Here is a 15518-nt window from a genome sequence, read left to right on the forward strand (position 1 = left end):
ATCAGCATGTGATATATGAACTTATTAGAAGGCTGAACAGAATTGTTCTACATCACATCTACATGTAAATCATGGGGAAGTAACTAATGTGACAGTCACAAGTCCAAAGGGCTAAGATAGTGTGGGTAAATAATTGGCATCATAGGATATAGGATTTGCATCATATGGAATGATATGAAAACATCTCATAAATTAACAGCACCAGGTACCAGAGACACTTGCCTTCTTCCCATCAACAGTAAAGAGCTTTTTCACTGGAAACTGCAGGATCTCTGAAATCTCATCGAGGAGAGTTTTGAAACTCCTTGCGTTTCTGCGGTTCAAGATAATTGAGCGCCGAAAACCAGCTTCTCCGTTCTTAACAAGAGTGATTTTCTTGGGAATTCTGGGGCCATGCTGAGTGAAAGGTGTGGAATAATCATCTAGTCTGCCCTCCTGGGCTGCTCTTCTCAAGGTACTGGAGGGACGACCAGTTCGTGGAGGACCTGGTCTATGTCCAGCAGAAGTAATGTTAATAGGCTTGACGTATTTCTTGTCGGAGCAAAGGTAGCATCCTCCATCCTCCAGCTGGTCCAGCTCACTAATGCAATGTATTCCTCGTGGGGTGGTGATGGTCCGTACTCCAAACGGCAGTGGGACCCGATGAGAAAGGTCATCCATGAGCGCATTGAAGCTCTTGAAACTTCGCTGGTTGATGGCCATCTTCACTCCCCCAAACTGAGGATCTCCACTCTTGAAGAAGGTTATTTTTTTGGCCGGGGGTACTTGGGTGACAGTGCTTGTTCGAGCCACGGAGGGAAGGGGCTGATCATAGTTGTAGGAGCTGGTGGTGGACAGATAGTCAGCAGGCACCTGAGTCATCCCTCTTGCTTAAAGGTAACTGTAAGAGAAGCAGAAATAGATTAGAGTTTGAGTCACACAGAATCACTGCCCAGCTCGCACGGGACTCAAGCTTGTTTTCCTCACAACTGTTTTACCATCTGAGGTTCAGGAAAGGCAGATTCTGACATATGGAGTTGTGTCTGAGGTAGATGTGAGGAAACACAGCAGCAAGAGTAGCCATAACACTGCTTTTCACACTTTAACTATCCTTGTCCTGCAGATGCCAATGAGAACTCAGTCGGTGTTAGTAGCCCCTGAGACTCAAAACCACGAGTCAGACCCCAGGCAAAACCCACAGAAACAGATATTTGCACACTGTTGTCCTTCTGAGCTTTGTGTCTTCCTTGCTTATATCTTTGAGGTTTTCTCTGAAACTGTCAGAACTAGTGATTACTTTGGTTTTCTTTTCACAAACAGAGCTGAAATTCTCATGTAACCCATCAAGCCTGTAAACTGGCATGTAACAACCAAAAAATACTGGATTTGTTCGTAGAATCCTAGAGTATCCCACGTTGGATGAGACCCACAAGGATCCTCAAGTCCAACTCCTGGTTCACAAAGTGAGTGCACAATGTAGCATACACCATTCCTGATTGTACCAAGAGTAGCCTGGATTCAGAATAGTTCCACATGGCCATGCCGCAGCGTGCTAAGACAAGATCTAGATGAAAATTCATACCAGTTATACAAACAAAAACAGTATGGCATATCTCAAGACCTCAAATAGAACTACAAATGTGGCTCTGCTAAACAAAGGGAAAACTTGAATTCAGCCTAGTAGGGACAGATATGAGGATAATACCTGTCCAATTTGTATGGGAGCTCCTGGTGCCATTCACTATTAAAGCTAAGCTCATTTCAGTCTTTGAGTCTGAAGATTTTGAACCTGTTTTTAAACTATTTGCTGTGACGGAGACAAGCTGAAAAGAGACTGGACTCTACTTGTTCTTGCTTTGCCCTGGCAAATACATTGTTTTGGAAGTCACTAAAAGATTCTGACCTGCACGTGGAGTGAAATTACTATGCTAGAAAAAACGTTTGCTTTTTAACACAGAGAAAAAAGAACAACAAAAACAATGTTTACAATTGCTGAAATAAAATACTGGTTATAATTAATAAGATTAATGACAATTTATGAACATACAGAGTGATTCTAAGGAGTGATTTAATCACCCAGATTTAAGTAGAAATTCTCACAATGGCATTTCTAGTGGTGGTTTCTGGCTGCACCTAAACCCTGTTTACTTTCCAAATTACATTCTTAGTTGATAGCAGTTTTCTATGGCAACTTCAAAAAAAATCTCACAAGAAATAATGTTTAAGTGTTCAAAAATGAGTTAGAAATGAATAGATGTATTTTTAATGACATATTTCCTTTATTTTTTTCCAAGTTACTTTCAGCAGCTGAATGAAGTTCTAGTTTCAAGAAAATAGTCATCCTACTGACAAATTATTCATTAGAGGACCAATTCTGTGAAAACTGTGAATAATGGGAATTTTGTCAGTGATTTTCAGAGGCGCAGCATTCAACAACCTGTGAACACTATTTTTCACCACTTTTTGGAGTGAAATCATTACTTTCTAACTATGCTACTCTCCAGTGAAACACTTGTGCACTTTGCACTACATAAAATTCATTTCTGCAATAATTGGAAATCCAACCTGGGGAGGTGAGAAAAAACATTAGGCATAATTGGAAAGATTATTATTTTGACAATTGTCTGCCTTCTGATATCTTTGCATATTGAAAAATTTCAGAATGATTTATTCTTCTATGGACATATTTCACTGAGCAATTATTATGCAGTTATCTACTTTCCAACTAAAGGTCAATGCATCACCCTATCTTCCAGAAAAGAAATATTACTTTTCTCTGTTTTTCAACAGTTTTCAGAAAGTTGACTCTAACTTCTTCCTCCATGAGACCAACATGAGAACTTTCAGACACTCACAGTGTAATTTCCAAACAAACTCATTATCCAGACAAACTGTGGTCTCCAGACCAACGGTAACCCTCAATACTCTGGCTGCATTCCTAGACATGTAACAGCTTCCCAGTGATTTATTCTACTATCTCAAGCTGGACCATGTTGAAAGAAGTATAAGCAAGTGGGGACAAGCAAGTTTGGGACAAATAAACAGGACAATTTTCTAACACCAGTATTATTGGGGAATATTTTCACAGGGCTGTTTTGGGACCATCTGTGTGAACGAATGTTGTCCCATACATTTGGGGTGGTATAGTTGGTTACCCACCCAAACTTTAAAGGTCTGTCAGACAGTATCTTATGAAGCAGTATGTGATATGAAGAAAGAGACTTCCACAAAAAACATTATGTGAAATATGAACAGTTCCCACAGAGAGAAGTGATTTATCATCAGTTTCTTTCAGAATTGAAAGAGGATTCTACTGAATATCTGGCAAAGCAACAAAAATGGTCATCTTGTCGAACTATGCCTTTTTATAGATATGTAACAGAGAAGTCTCTACTTACATCGAAATACTTCATGTCGCTTGCTCAAGATGACTTTTTCCTCACTGAATATCCAGGAGTTTTAAAAAAATAAAATTAAAAAAACAAAAGCCAACAAAACCAACCAACCACAACCAGGACCGAATGCGCTGGACAACACAGGGAAAAGTGTTACCAGGCTATGTGCTGTCAATCAAACTGTCCTCAAAATGACTGACCACAGCTTGGAGGGTTAATCAGGACTGCAGTGCTAAAGATAGAAAGAAAAGCTACCTAATCTACTGGAGAAGGCTCTCAAATCCACTGGGGTTTAGGCATAGTTTGCCCAATCCTTCTCTTGCTTGCGCCCATGTCACTAGAGTGTAAATCTGACTCAGTGACACTCCTCTCAGTCATACCGGTATAAATGAGGATGCAATCAAAACCAAAGAGGCGATATCTTCCTCTTGCATAAAGAACTACAGAGATACGGATAACTTTCTTGAGCCACCACACTTGATCAATTCACCAACCCACCCACTCATGAGCCATAATTTGGAATCAGATTAATTCAATTCAGATAAATCCGGGAAAATCAGTGGAGTCACAGTAAAGATGAACATATTTCTTAAGAACTTTTTATATCTTAATTACTTCTGAGCTGATAGATGGCAGGAATTTGAAGAAAATTTTGGTGCAATACTGTCTTAATAGGAAAATTCAGTGAATTTTCCCAGCTGCTTTCAAGTGCAGCGCAGATGTCAAACTCCTGTTCTCAGATGAATGTTGAACAGCTGGATCACTGAGATTTGGGCATGAACTAAAGACAAATAAGTAACCTGTGAATGATAAATGTTGAAAAGTGACATTTTCTTTCATAATTCACCTACAAGCGACTTTCTCTCACACTTCTTAAGAAAACATACACAAACAAAATAAGTGGAAAACCGTACTTTTATATGAACTGGAATTCTTTCTTTATTCATTTTTTATGTAGCCATTGCCTCTCTGCACTGATGTCCCTTGTAGCACTAAATATCTTTTGCAGAAAGCGATTAGTTTCAGAGAGAACAGAATCATACAGAGTTCTTATTAGAAATACAGAGATTTGAGGATCCTGCAAGAACATGTTCACCAAGTTTTACATCTCAGATCCTTAACTTGAGGTTCTCAAATGTAAAGTAACTTCTTGAGACACTATGCAGTCCTCCTCATCCAGCACTTCTGTTCCACCTGCAGACAGCATATCTTTCAGGTACAGAGACCATTGCTGTGGGCTCCTTGACTCAGAGGAGCATGGTCATCTCTGAGTTGGCTTGTATTTTCTATAAGATGTCAACAGCTCTGCAGGAAAATGTGCAGGAATCCATCCTTGGGAAAGACTTAACGCCTTCTGGAGGCCATTCCACCCTCTCAGGACCTTGCCATGCAGAGTCACACCAATTTTTCTGTTTCCAAACATAGATTAAATGACATCACAAAAACACTAAACCATGGCAAGCAGTCAGACAAGCCACACACTTCTAAATCCTATCAAACCTCTGTTCGGCGTCAGCTGACCTTCTATCCCTCCTTCCTCTATTTGAGATATAAGAAAACCTTTATGAAATCATCCAGTCTTCAATATTTTAAGTTATCAAGAATCTACCTTGTTGAAAAGCAAAGAGTTCTAGTAGTTAATCTCAGTTACAGCTAAACCTACAGCTGTTCCTTCTGTCTAACCTGAATGCGTGTATTGGGTTGTTTTTTTTTTTTATGCTGATAAATTAACGTTCTGCATTTTACCAGAAGTTTCTCTTTCCACTCAAGTAACTGTGGCTGCCATTTTTAAAAAGTTGTTTCTTCAGACTGAAGAACAATTTGTAGGTCACCAATAACATTTGAAATGAGGCTGGTTGAAAAATCCAGGTGCGCTTTCTTGGGAAATAATAAATGAGATTATTTCATTTGAAAATTTTCTCAGAAAAGGTGCGTTTCTGACAAGAAAGATGAGTTATCATCTTGTAAAATCTAACCATGTTTCTCTAGAAAAGTTCTCTTTGTGCACTCTATGAGAAAGAAAAATATTTTTTGAATGACAAACTGATCTTACCAACAGTGAATATTTATGGGCGGACCAAGAGGAAGTATTGTGTGGAAGAAGACAAAAGTTTGATTCATAAAAGGGAAAAACAATGAACTGGAAGAGACTGTATACCTTTCTCAGTGATTATAAAATGATTCCCTACAAATAAAGCAGTTTGTTGTTTAAAATTACTTGAAAAGTATTGTCAAACTTTGTGTTGGACTTGAAATGTTTCTTTTCTTGGAAAAGAGGTTTCTGATAGCTGACACTGTCATTCTCTTCTCTGGCTTAATGAGTTTAAAACACACTGACCATCACCCAGGTCCTTAGCAATTTCACCTGTGACACCCAACTACTGGGAGCAGTCCACACATCGGAGAGAATGGCCACCATTAGGAAGGACCTTGAAAGGCTTGAGAAATTAACTGATGTGACTCTCAGAAAACACCCAGCTTGTATCAGGGATGGAAAACCCCTCAGGCTGATGGATAGTAACCTTGCAGGAGTGGTTATGAAGGTCCTCTTGGACCAGAAGCTCAACAGGAGTCAGCAGGGAGCCTTTCTGGCAAAAGATGCCTTCCAGATACTGCACTGCATTAGCAAGGATCTCATATGTAGACCAAGAGAAATCATAATTCCCTTCTGGTTGGCACTTTTGAGACCACCTCTGGATGCTGTGTCCAAGTTTGTGTTCCATAGTAGAAGAAAGATACTGGCATACTGGAGTGAGTTCAGCAAAAGCCACCATAAGAATAGAATGTGACAGAAGTACACGATGTGCCTACAGAGGGCAAATCACTTGAAGTGTACAATCTGGAGAATAAACTTGGTGAGATTCATACCATTGTCTCTAACTACCTAGAACATGGTTACAGAGAGACAGACTCTTCCCAGTTGTGCCTAATGAAGTACTAGGGTGCAATGGACAGAAGTGGCAACATCAAAATACATGCCATTTAGATACTACAAAAATTTGCTTTTTTTAAAAATGAAGGAATGTATTACTTATTATTTATTCACATTCACATCAGTTTGATACAATTTGGTCTTCAGAGTGCAGCAGTACAAATTTTATTTCCAGGTACAAGCTTCCATGCAGAGGATTACATTGTTCTTAACCTAGGTAATCAAGAGGACCAGCTTTCTGGAGGATAAGAATTACTCCCAGGGATCAGATTCACCTACAGTAAATCTTCCTCCTGTTCTGGATACTTTACCTAATGAGTTTCTCAGCAACAAACCAGGAATGTGAAGAAAGAAAACCTTCTGAACTTACTACTTTCAATTCTCCTTACATTTAAAAACATTAATTCTGTGGAAAATATCTCTATCTACATCAGTCTTGGACTTAAGTCATTGACTTAAACGATGAACTTGTGTCCCTTCAGCATGAAATAAAATGTGGTAGAGATGCTTTGTTATTTTGCCAAGAGTCGCCTTCACCATTGCAACTAACAGGTGAACAGCTGAAGACAAAAGCTCATAACAGTTGCATTTCTTAGTAAAGGGGTTGGGTCAGAGATCTGGTGCCAGGGCTGGGCCCTCAGTCTGGATAGACCTTACCAGGGTTGGTTCCTCAGCACTTTAGTAGGGCTTGGTTCAAATTCCTGAGTTATGGGATTTGCTTTCTGCTTGGGAGGAAACGTGAAGAGAGGGGAAGCATGTGAGTGCAATGTAGTAAAACAAGATGATAGACTGCTCTTTGCTAGCAGAAAGAGATAGGGGCATGTTGGTGCCCCATTCATTATCCCTTTCCCTACACATCCTGTTGTCTCCAATCATTTCCCCAAGCTCCTTGGCCCAGCTGTACCATAATAGCTGCTATGGGATGCTGTTAATCACAGCCCAATGTGAACAAAACTAAAGCATTCCACTGAAAGAGGCAGAGAGCCCTAGCACAGAGAACTGGTGTTTCTAGTGCAAAAGAGTTTTCTGTTGTAGAGAACTGGGTACTGAGAGAACGTGCAAAGACCTTTACTTACATTTCTGGTAATACTGGGGACAATAACTTTGCACTTCCCTTTGAGGGTAGCCTTCATGTTGCACGTCCAAGATTAAGTACAAACTTGAGATTATTAATACCCTGATATGGGACTTTTGTATTTTTTCCAGCATGGATCTCTTTTTTTCGGACTGCTTCTAATTTTTCTCTATTACCCTTTCTCTTACATTTCCAATACCCACGGTTTCTTATAAACAATTATCAGTTATGATTTTTATTAATATGTTTTTTGCACTCTTACAAAATTATTTCAAAAGGTATGAAACAAATCAGATCCCTCTACATTTTAACATGTATGCTCTTTCTAGATACACTTTTTCCAATATGTTTATTACTGAATCTGTGGACTGCTTTTACTCACCCAAAAATGAATCTTCTAAAATCCTTTGAAATAATTTTCCAAGCCAAATTAGGCACTATATAAAATTTGATAAGCAGTAGAAGCAGTCAATTTTTTTTTTTTGGCATCGTGTATTTACTTGGCCTTTCATCTGTACTTCTTGTGCCGTGCAGCTGTGTAGTTATTTCTGCCTTAACATTTGTCCCATTATACTAGAATCTCTCACCTGGAATGACTTTCATCTTTTGGCTTTGGTTAGTAAGGCAAAAACAAAAAAACAACCAACCACCACCAACAAAAAACCCACAGATATTGTCCAAGTCCTTTCTCCTTTATTCATCCCAGTTAGCATCAGTTGTCTCGGGGGAGCAATGTGGTTGGTTTCTCAATTCATTCTCTAACATCCAATCTGCCAACATGATCAGGCCAGCTGATCTGTGTGCTTTCCAATTTTTTCAAAGATTCCTCCACTTGTTCTTTATCAATAGGGTTTTTTAATATAGTGACTTCCTTCCTAACTGAGAATCCCATCCAGATTATTTTCCCATGTTTTTTGTTGTTGTTGTTTAGGAGAGAGAGTTGGGTTTTTTATGTTATTTTATTTTAAAGAAGTTCAATAACTCAGACAGTTTTGAGTTACAGAACTCCTTTTGCATTTTTTCATGGACTTGCTTTATCCTCTATCTCTACTTTAGCCCCACGACTTACATCCTTCCAATTTTCCTTATTCTTGATTTTAATTCAGGTCAGTGGACTATTAATAAAGGATTGCAATGCTAATACTGGCACCCTTGCCAAAGTCTAAATTTGGGGATTTCTCTGTTTTTTTCTTGTCTGCACTTTTAAAACAATAAACTATTCTTTCTTTTCCCCACACAGGGAACTTCCCCCAAGTGCCAGACTCTCAGATCAGATAAGCCAGAAGGACTCTGTGGAGCTCCTGTGATCTCCTGGGATTAGCACTTGCTGAACATCTGCTCCTTTTGGGCATTGTGCAGGAGCAGAAGGGACAATGCCTTCTCTCCACTGACAGCTGCATTGCAATGATGGGCATTTCCTCCATGCAAGCTCCTTCCAAATGTGCTGGGGCCATTCTGAAGGAACAAAGCAGGAGCTAGGATCAGCCAAGGCCACGGCAGGCACAGCTCCCACCAGCCCAGGTTGCCCAGTGCCCATCCAGCCTGGCCTTGAACACCTCCAGGGATGGGACACCCACAGCTTCTCTGGACATCCCATGCTGAGGCCTCAGCAACACGAAGAAAAGAAGCTGAAAGTGATGAAGTCAGGTGGTGACAATAAAGATGTTTTCTCAAGTATATGTCATCCCTCGTGTCCTGACTCTCAAGAGAATATTGGAAATGTTTAAACAGAAGGTAAAGGGAGGAACTGTCTTTGGCTGACCCCTGGAAGAGCACTTTTTGGAGTTTTTGGAAAAAAAAAAAAAAGGATGGAAAAGGATTATCAAAAATGAGTATATGAAATGTTCAGTGGAAAAAATGGAAAAAAAAATTTTCTCCTTTGCTGACCTTTCAAAATGGATTCAATATTTTTGAATGATGAAAACGCCAAATAGTCAGCTAAATGAAATAGGCAGCTGGAAGAATGTCTACAAATATAAAAATTAGAGAAAAAATTCTTTGAAACAATCAAAACTTCATGGACAGAAAGGTTAGATCCTAACCACAAAAAGTCTCCAAGTGGTAAATATTTTAAAGATTCCATGTTGAATTTAGTCTTAAAAAAACAACCCAGAAGATCCACCTCCGCCTTAGTTTGAGCTGTCCTTCATATCCAGCTCTCCTCCACAGCAATGAGCACCACCTTCAATAACCTCCATCTTCTCCATCTCTGAATGCTCTGGTTCTTCTTCCCCATCCTCCCTCTCTTCCTGGTGACACTGTGCTCCCTGTGATGCTGCCATGCCTTGTGACATCCTTCTTCCCATCCACAGCAACAGGTGCATCTCTCTGCTGCTGGGCCTCTCCTCTCCTCCCCTCCCTCCGAGCTCTTTCCCAGCTGTGGGGCTGCCAATGCTTTTATCGCAGTTGAAAGAACACCTCCTTATCTCTCACCACAAACTCTTCCCTCCGCCAGCCCTCCTCACTGAGGATAACCCACACTTGTATGACACGCCAACTCACAGTCTCCGTGTTGTATTCAACACCTACATCTCCTTCACACCAAACCCTCATACCTGGAAGGTGGCCAAATCCTACAGATTCTTGGCTGTAATCTCCCCAAAATCTCCTGCCATCCCTTCTTCCTACAACACCTACCTGTTTCTAAGATAGCTTATCTCAACTTTCATAAACTTTACGAGTTTTCAGAATAGTATAGAATCATAGAATCATTAAGCTTGGAAGAGACCTCTAAGATCATCTAGTCCATTACCCCAGGTCTATTCAAAATCCTACCAGAAAGATTCCTCTCTTTTACACTAAGGGTGGTGAGGCACTGGCACAGGTTGCCCAGAGAGGTGGTGGATTTCCTGCAGACACCCAAGGTCAGGCTGGATGGGGCTCTGAGCACTGATGGAGCTGTGGGTGTCCCTGCTCACTGCAGGGAGTGGGACAGACGGCCTTTAAGTGCCCCTTCCAACTCAAACCATTCTGTGATTCTGCACTCTGATGGCTTCCCTCTGGTTTTCCGTATTTTTGCATTCACTCCTGCCGCTACTGCAGCTCTGAATATTTTCACCTTTTCTGTACTTGCTTCTGCCTCTCCTGAAAATTGCTAGGGTTGGCCAGTTCAGCTCACACCTTGCCAACCACAGAGCAGGAAGCATTTAGATACTACAGCTATCAGCACCTTGTGAAAGCCTAGGGAGAAATGCAGTTCTCTTGCTGCAGTGCACCTCCCTTCTGGGCCTCATACGCATCCTCAAAGCACAGATCTCTTAAAACTTGTAGGAGTTAATGCAAAGTTTATACAACATCACAATCATCGCTCAGCTCCTCATCACCACTGCTTCCCAGCCTACATCTGATGCTGACCTGGATTCATGCACGAACACTGTCCCATTTGTCCTGTCTCTCACTCAAAGGCAAATGTGATAAGAAATAGATTATTTATTAAGAAGCTTTGCATGCCTTTGAGGAAGCTTAAAGAAATAGCATGTTGAAGCAAGTGAATGAATCCCCAACATAAAGGGAATACTACGGAAAACTACTACAAGACATACCTAGGACTCAATGTACTATTTATTTTCATGGATTGGCCAATTGCCATGTTTGTCCAACTCCAGTGCTTGCTTTGCCTGAACTTTAATGGCAAGAGCATCTGCCAGATATGCTCATGGGTGTGCTGAGATGTTCATGGAGGCAAGTCACAACCATGTCCCTGCCAGGCCTCATGGCCAGATCTTAGGGCACAAGAGTGGTGCAGCCAAGAGACAGGAACATCGGGTGATGCAGGTGACTAAGCCTAGACAGCGAATACAGAAAGAATGCAAAAAAAAAAAAAAAAAAAAAAGACAAGATACAAAGCAAAAGAAATCAGTGAGCAGTTTGTATAGGATGATTCCAAATGAACCATGATGCAACAGTGACTGCTCCCTCAAGTAGGAAAAAAAATCCCACCAAACTGTAATGTATTGCACCAACTGCAAGGTCCATCTCATCACTTAAAGGCACACTTGAAATGCCAAATGTTTCCGTAAATGGGAGAGGTTTACTGCTTCTTTGGATTCCAGCAGCGCTCTGAAGCCACTGCTGAGGTGACTGATGGTAAATGCACATGTTAGGATATCCACGCTGCCAGTCAGCACGAGCCCAGGCTTGCTATCAGGAACGGGCTTGCCCACCTCCATGATGCAATCAGGCACGCGTGCACAACAAGGTCACCGCGGCTCACTGGATGCTGTGGTGGCAGCCAGGCTCCGCTTGCTGGGACGGTGTTGAGGTGACTCTGTACATGCCACGAGAAGGTCATCAGCAGATATTACCTAATCATGGCACCTTCCAAGTGGTTTGTGAATGCTGAGACACAGATGAAGCCCAGCACACGACTCAGAGCGTAGACAGGAACCTACAAGTGTACCTAACTACTACCTACTGTAGTTCAGGGAACCTACAAGTGATCGGGGTCTCTCTTTGCCTCAGGTTTATATGGACTCAGCCATGAGCAATAGTTACGGTTCCCAGAGTATCAGACAGAAAAGGCAGAGAAAAAGCTGGAGTTGGACTTGATCCTTGTGGGCTTCCTCCAACTTAAGGCTATTCGATGATTCTAAACTAAAAGGGAAACTGGATCCAATACCACTCATTAGGCTATTGAGATATCACTAGGAAATATCTTCTCCAAAATAGCGGTGATGCACCAGCACAGGCTGCCCGAGGAGGTGGTGAGGAGGTGTTCAATGTGGAGATGTGGCACTGAAGGATATAGTCAGTGGGCATGGCAGGAGTGCACTGAGGTTGGGGATCTTAGTGGTCTTTTCCAGCCTTAATGATTCTAACACAACCTTTGTCTCTTTGATCCTAAGACGGAGACTTACACAGCCTTCTTAAAGTAAGAACAAAGAGCTAGGGCCAACTTCCTGACAAAAGTGCATTTTGTCCCTGTGAACTGCTCTGATAGCAGCATGGGGGGATTTGCAGAGCCACCTCAGTAGCCCACTTCACCTGTTAAGCCTTTAAGTCTATGCAAGGATCTGCTCACGCAATCCAGGCCACCAACATCAGCAGATACACTTCGGAAAGTAAGGCAATAAACTTAACTTCCACGCCCTGCAGGAGGAGGAAGGCTGGGGATAACATCAGACTGCCTACAGGATACTGACAATTTGCAGAAAGGCAGCAAAATGATTAAGGGGTTGGTTAGAAGGGGGTGGGGAAGGAAGAAGGGGGGGAGGGGGGAAGATTGAAAGCACTAAATACACATTGCTTGGCCAACTAATGCCCGAGGGAAAATAAAAGAGCTGGCAGGCAGGAGGGAGCCAAGAGCCAAGGAAGAAGTAGGATCTCCATTGTTAGGAGCTCCCAGCATTTGTAGGCGAACAATGAGGAATGAGTGTGCTGCAAGCTAGGAGATAAGTTAGGGGAAGCTGACGAGCGTAGGCACTACACAAATAGATGAAATCAAGACCCTTCTCAACCTGTGCTTTGGCACTGGCTGCACCTGGGTCTTGATTTTCTCCCGTGCTTATAATTCTCTGTGTGGCTGAAATGTTAAGGCGCTGATTCTTCCCAGGCATGCAGAGGAATTGCTCATCTCAGAGCAAGAGGGTATAAATAGATGTAATGGGATAAAACTGTGAAGGGGGGGGGGGGGGGGGAACTGAGGTCACTTAGACTGGAATAATCCACAAATGAAGAAGTGGAAGGCCCTTCTCACAGGTAATTTAAAATTCGACTGTGGGAATTTATTTATTTCTATGCAGGAAAATAGACATTAAGGGAAAGAATTGTAATGTAAAGGGCAGAGGGGAGAGGATCCATTGTTTCTCTCTCCAAAGTATTTTATTCATGTAATATATATATATCATATATCACATACAATGTATTTTCAACACAAAAAACACCATATAAGCCGTGGAAGTCATATTTTACACTTAAGTGTGCCGTTTTTCCCTTCTTTACATGTAATGGGATCAAATTAATAACAACATTAATTGGTAGCAATAAAACTCACCTACTTGGCCAAACTATTCAGGTTTCTCCAAGGCACAATAAGAACACAATCATGATTACAAGGAAATAAATGGAAGAAAATGAGAAGAATCTTATTAAAGCTCCAAAAGAGAGCCAAGGGAGATCCAGTGAAGAAGGAAATTAAAAAAAAAAAAAATTAAAAAAAAATGCAGCAGGAGATGGAGAGATTATCTTGTGCCTTCAGCTGCTGTAAGAAGCAATTTAGTGAGCAGAAGATGTCCAGTGTTAAATACTACTCAGTTGCCATCACACCCCAAAATTCATTGAGATTGTAACCTACTTTAGTCTTAGGCATTCAAAACAAATACAATTGTTGATTCCAACCCTGCAGAAGAAGTCACAGAGATGCAGAAATCCCCAGATCAAGAGTGTGGCCACCAGAAAATATTCTCCCAAAGCAGACAAATGAAACCAAATGGGTTTTGAGCACAAGGCAAGTGAATGTTGCAAGATCTTCTATTTGAAGGCTCAATAATCTGCTGAAACACAGACCTGTGGCAAATTCATATCAGCACCCTTCCTCCTTTCTGTGTTAATTCAGCCCTTAAAGATGCAAAGTCTTGACATTATGAGTTTCCTAACATGACATATAAGGTAAAAAACAGAAGGCCAAGAACTATGAGACGAAATTCAGTGCCCTGTACTATTAAAGGGGTCAAATTTTGTGCTGTAAATGATCCTTGTGTTATCAACTCTATGAGTGTCTGTCCAGCTTCAGAAGTGACTTCATTTCTTAATGCTAACTCACTCTAGAGCAGCCAAGGGTTAATGACTTGAAGCCTGGATTAGCCAAAAACACCAGGCCTCCCTTTTGGCTTGTACTTAGAGAAGCTGGGAGATTGCCAGCAAACGGGTAAAAAAGGACCTGTGGGCTACTCAGATCTTACAGAAGACAATCAGAGTGGAAATTCTGGTTCAGCCCCCAGCTGGGATTGTGGTAAAAGCCGCTGTCTCTGCTACCAGGGATCACATTGGAGCAGGCCTATGCATGGCCTAGCTCTCTGCCTACGCAGCACTGCTCAAAATGGACAGGAGTCCCCAGTCCGCATGCAGGAGCCCTGATCCTCTTAGGGTTGATCCACTCTTAATCTCCTGCTGTCCCTGAATAGCAAGGGAGATTTCAGGTGACAAGAGGGAATTGTATCAGGAAAGCTGGTGTCCCGCTCAGTTTAGAAAGAGAGGCTCGTTTTCTTAGGAAATACCCCACTAAGGAACAGACTCAGAACCCAGGCCAAAGCCTCCCAGAAAAACAAAACTACAGCTTTTGGAAATCTCCTAGTGATAATGTCTGCATTGCTCCACAGAGCAAAACACAGCCACCAGTTTCATGCTTGATCTCAGCAAGCTTCCACCATAAGCTCAGCTCTTATTTATCACAGGCAATTGATGGTTGGACTAAGTGATCTTAGTGGTCTTTCCAACCCTAACAATTCTTTGATTCAGCTAATTATCCAACAGGACCATCAACTCATTTCCTAGTAAGAAACAAAGGATATAAGAGAGGAACACCAAAGCTCCTATGCCTTGCCATTTTCCACAAGTCCAGTACTTCCCTTATTGGCTCCTTCTCCCTACATCAATTCACACATACACAGAAGACAAAGAGAAGCAGGTTCAACTTACCACAGCAAAGGTAATCCACATGCATAGCTTTGCTCAGGTCAGTAATCCATGCCAGGTGGGACCTCACGTGAATGCTCACAGAGGAGAGAGAAAAAAAGCCAGAGAGAAACCTTTCCTCCTCACGTTGCTCGTCCCTACAAGAGCAAAATGGAGCACTTCTGTTCACCTGCTGTCTACACAAGGGGACAGGCCCCCATCTCCCTTCCTAAGGCTTTACATTGCTCCCCTTCTCACAGCTTTCCCTACAGTCACATGCTCAACCGCTTCTCCTGATAAAGAAACAAATGGGCTGTTCTGCTCAGGGTAGCCACTGGGAACGGGATTAGGACTAGCAGAAGGAGCTTACAGCTGGGCACCATCTGCAGTGACGATAATTAACTAATGAGGTTTAAAGATGTTTTTCCTTATTCCTTGCACAGACTCACTGATTGAAGAATTTGCCCTGCTCTGTGACAAGCATGACTGAGAGCTTTCTTCTCTTTACACAGGTACTCAAGTCATA

At 41.7% G+C, this 15518-nt stretch overlaps 1 protein-coding gene across 1 annotated transcript in view; it reads right to left on the bottom strand.

Moving 5' to 3' along the window:
* The window catches only part of RP1L1 (RP1 like 1), a 39881-nt gene extending 24621 nt beyond the window's left edge, over nt 1–15260 (bottom strand). Inside the window, exons 1-2 of the mRNA XM_021392025.1 lie at nt 15017–15260; nt 223–880 (exon numbers count right to left, since the gene is read on the bottom strand). Of these exons, the coding sequence (XP_021247700.1) occupies nt 223–861 (639 nt within the window). The 5' untranslated portion in view covers nt 862–880; nt 15017–15260. The remainder of the gene's footprint in view (nt 1–222; nt 881–15016) is intronic.

Source organism: Numida meleagris, chromosome 3, assembly GCF_002078875.1.
Source record: "Numida meleagris isolate 19003 breed g44 Domestic line chromosome 3, NumMel1.0, whole genome shotgun sequence".
NCBI classification, from domain to species: Eukaryota; Metazoa; Chordata; class Aves; order Galliformes; family Numididae; genus Numida; species Numida meleagris.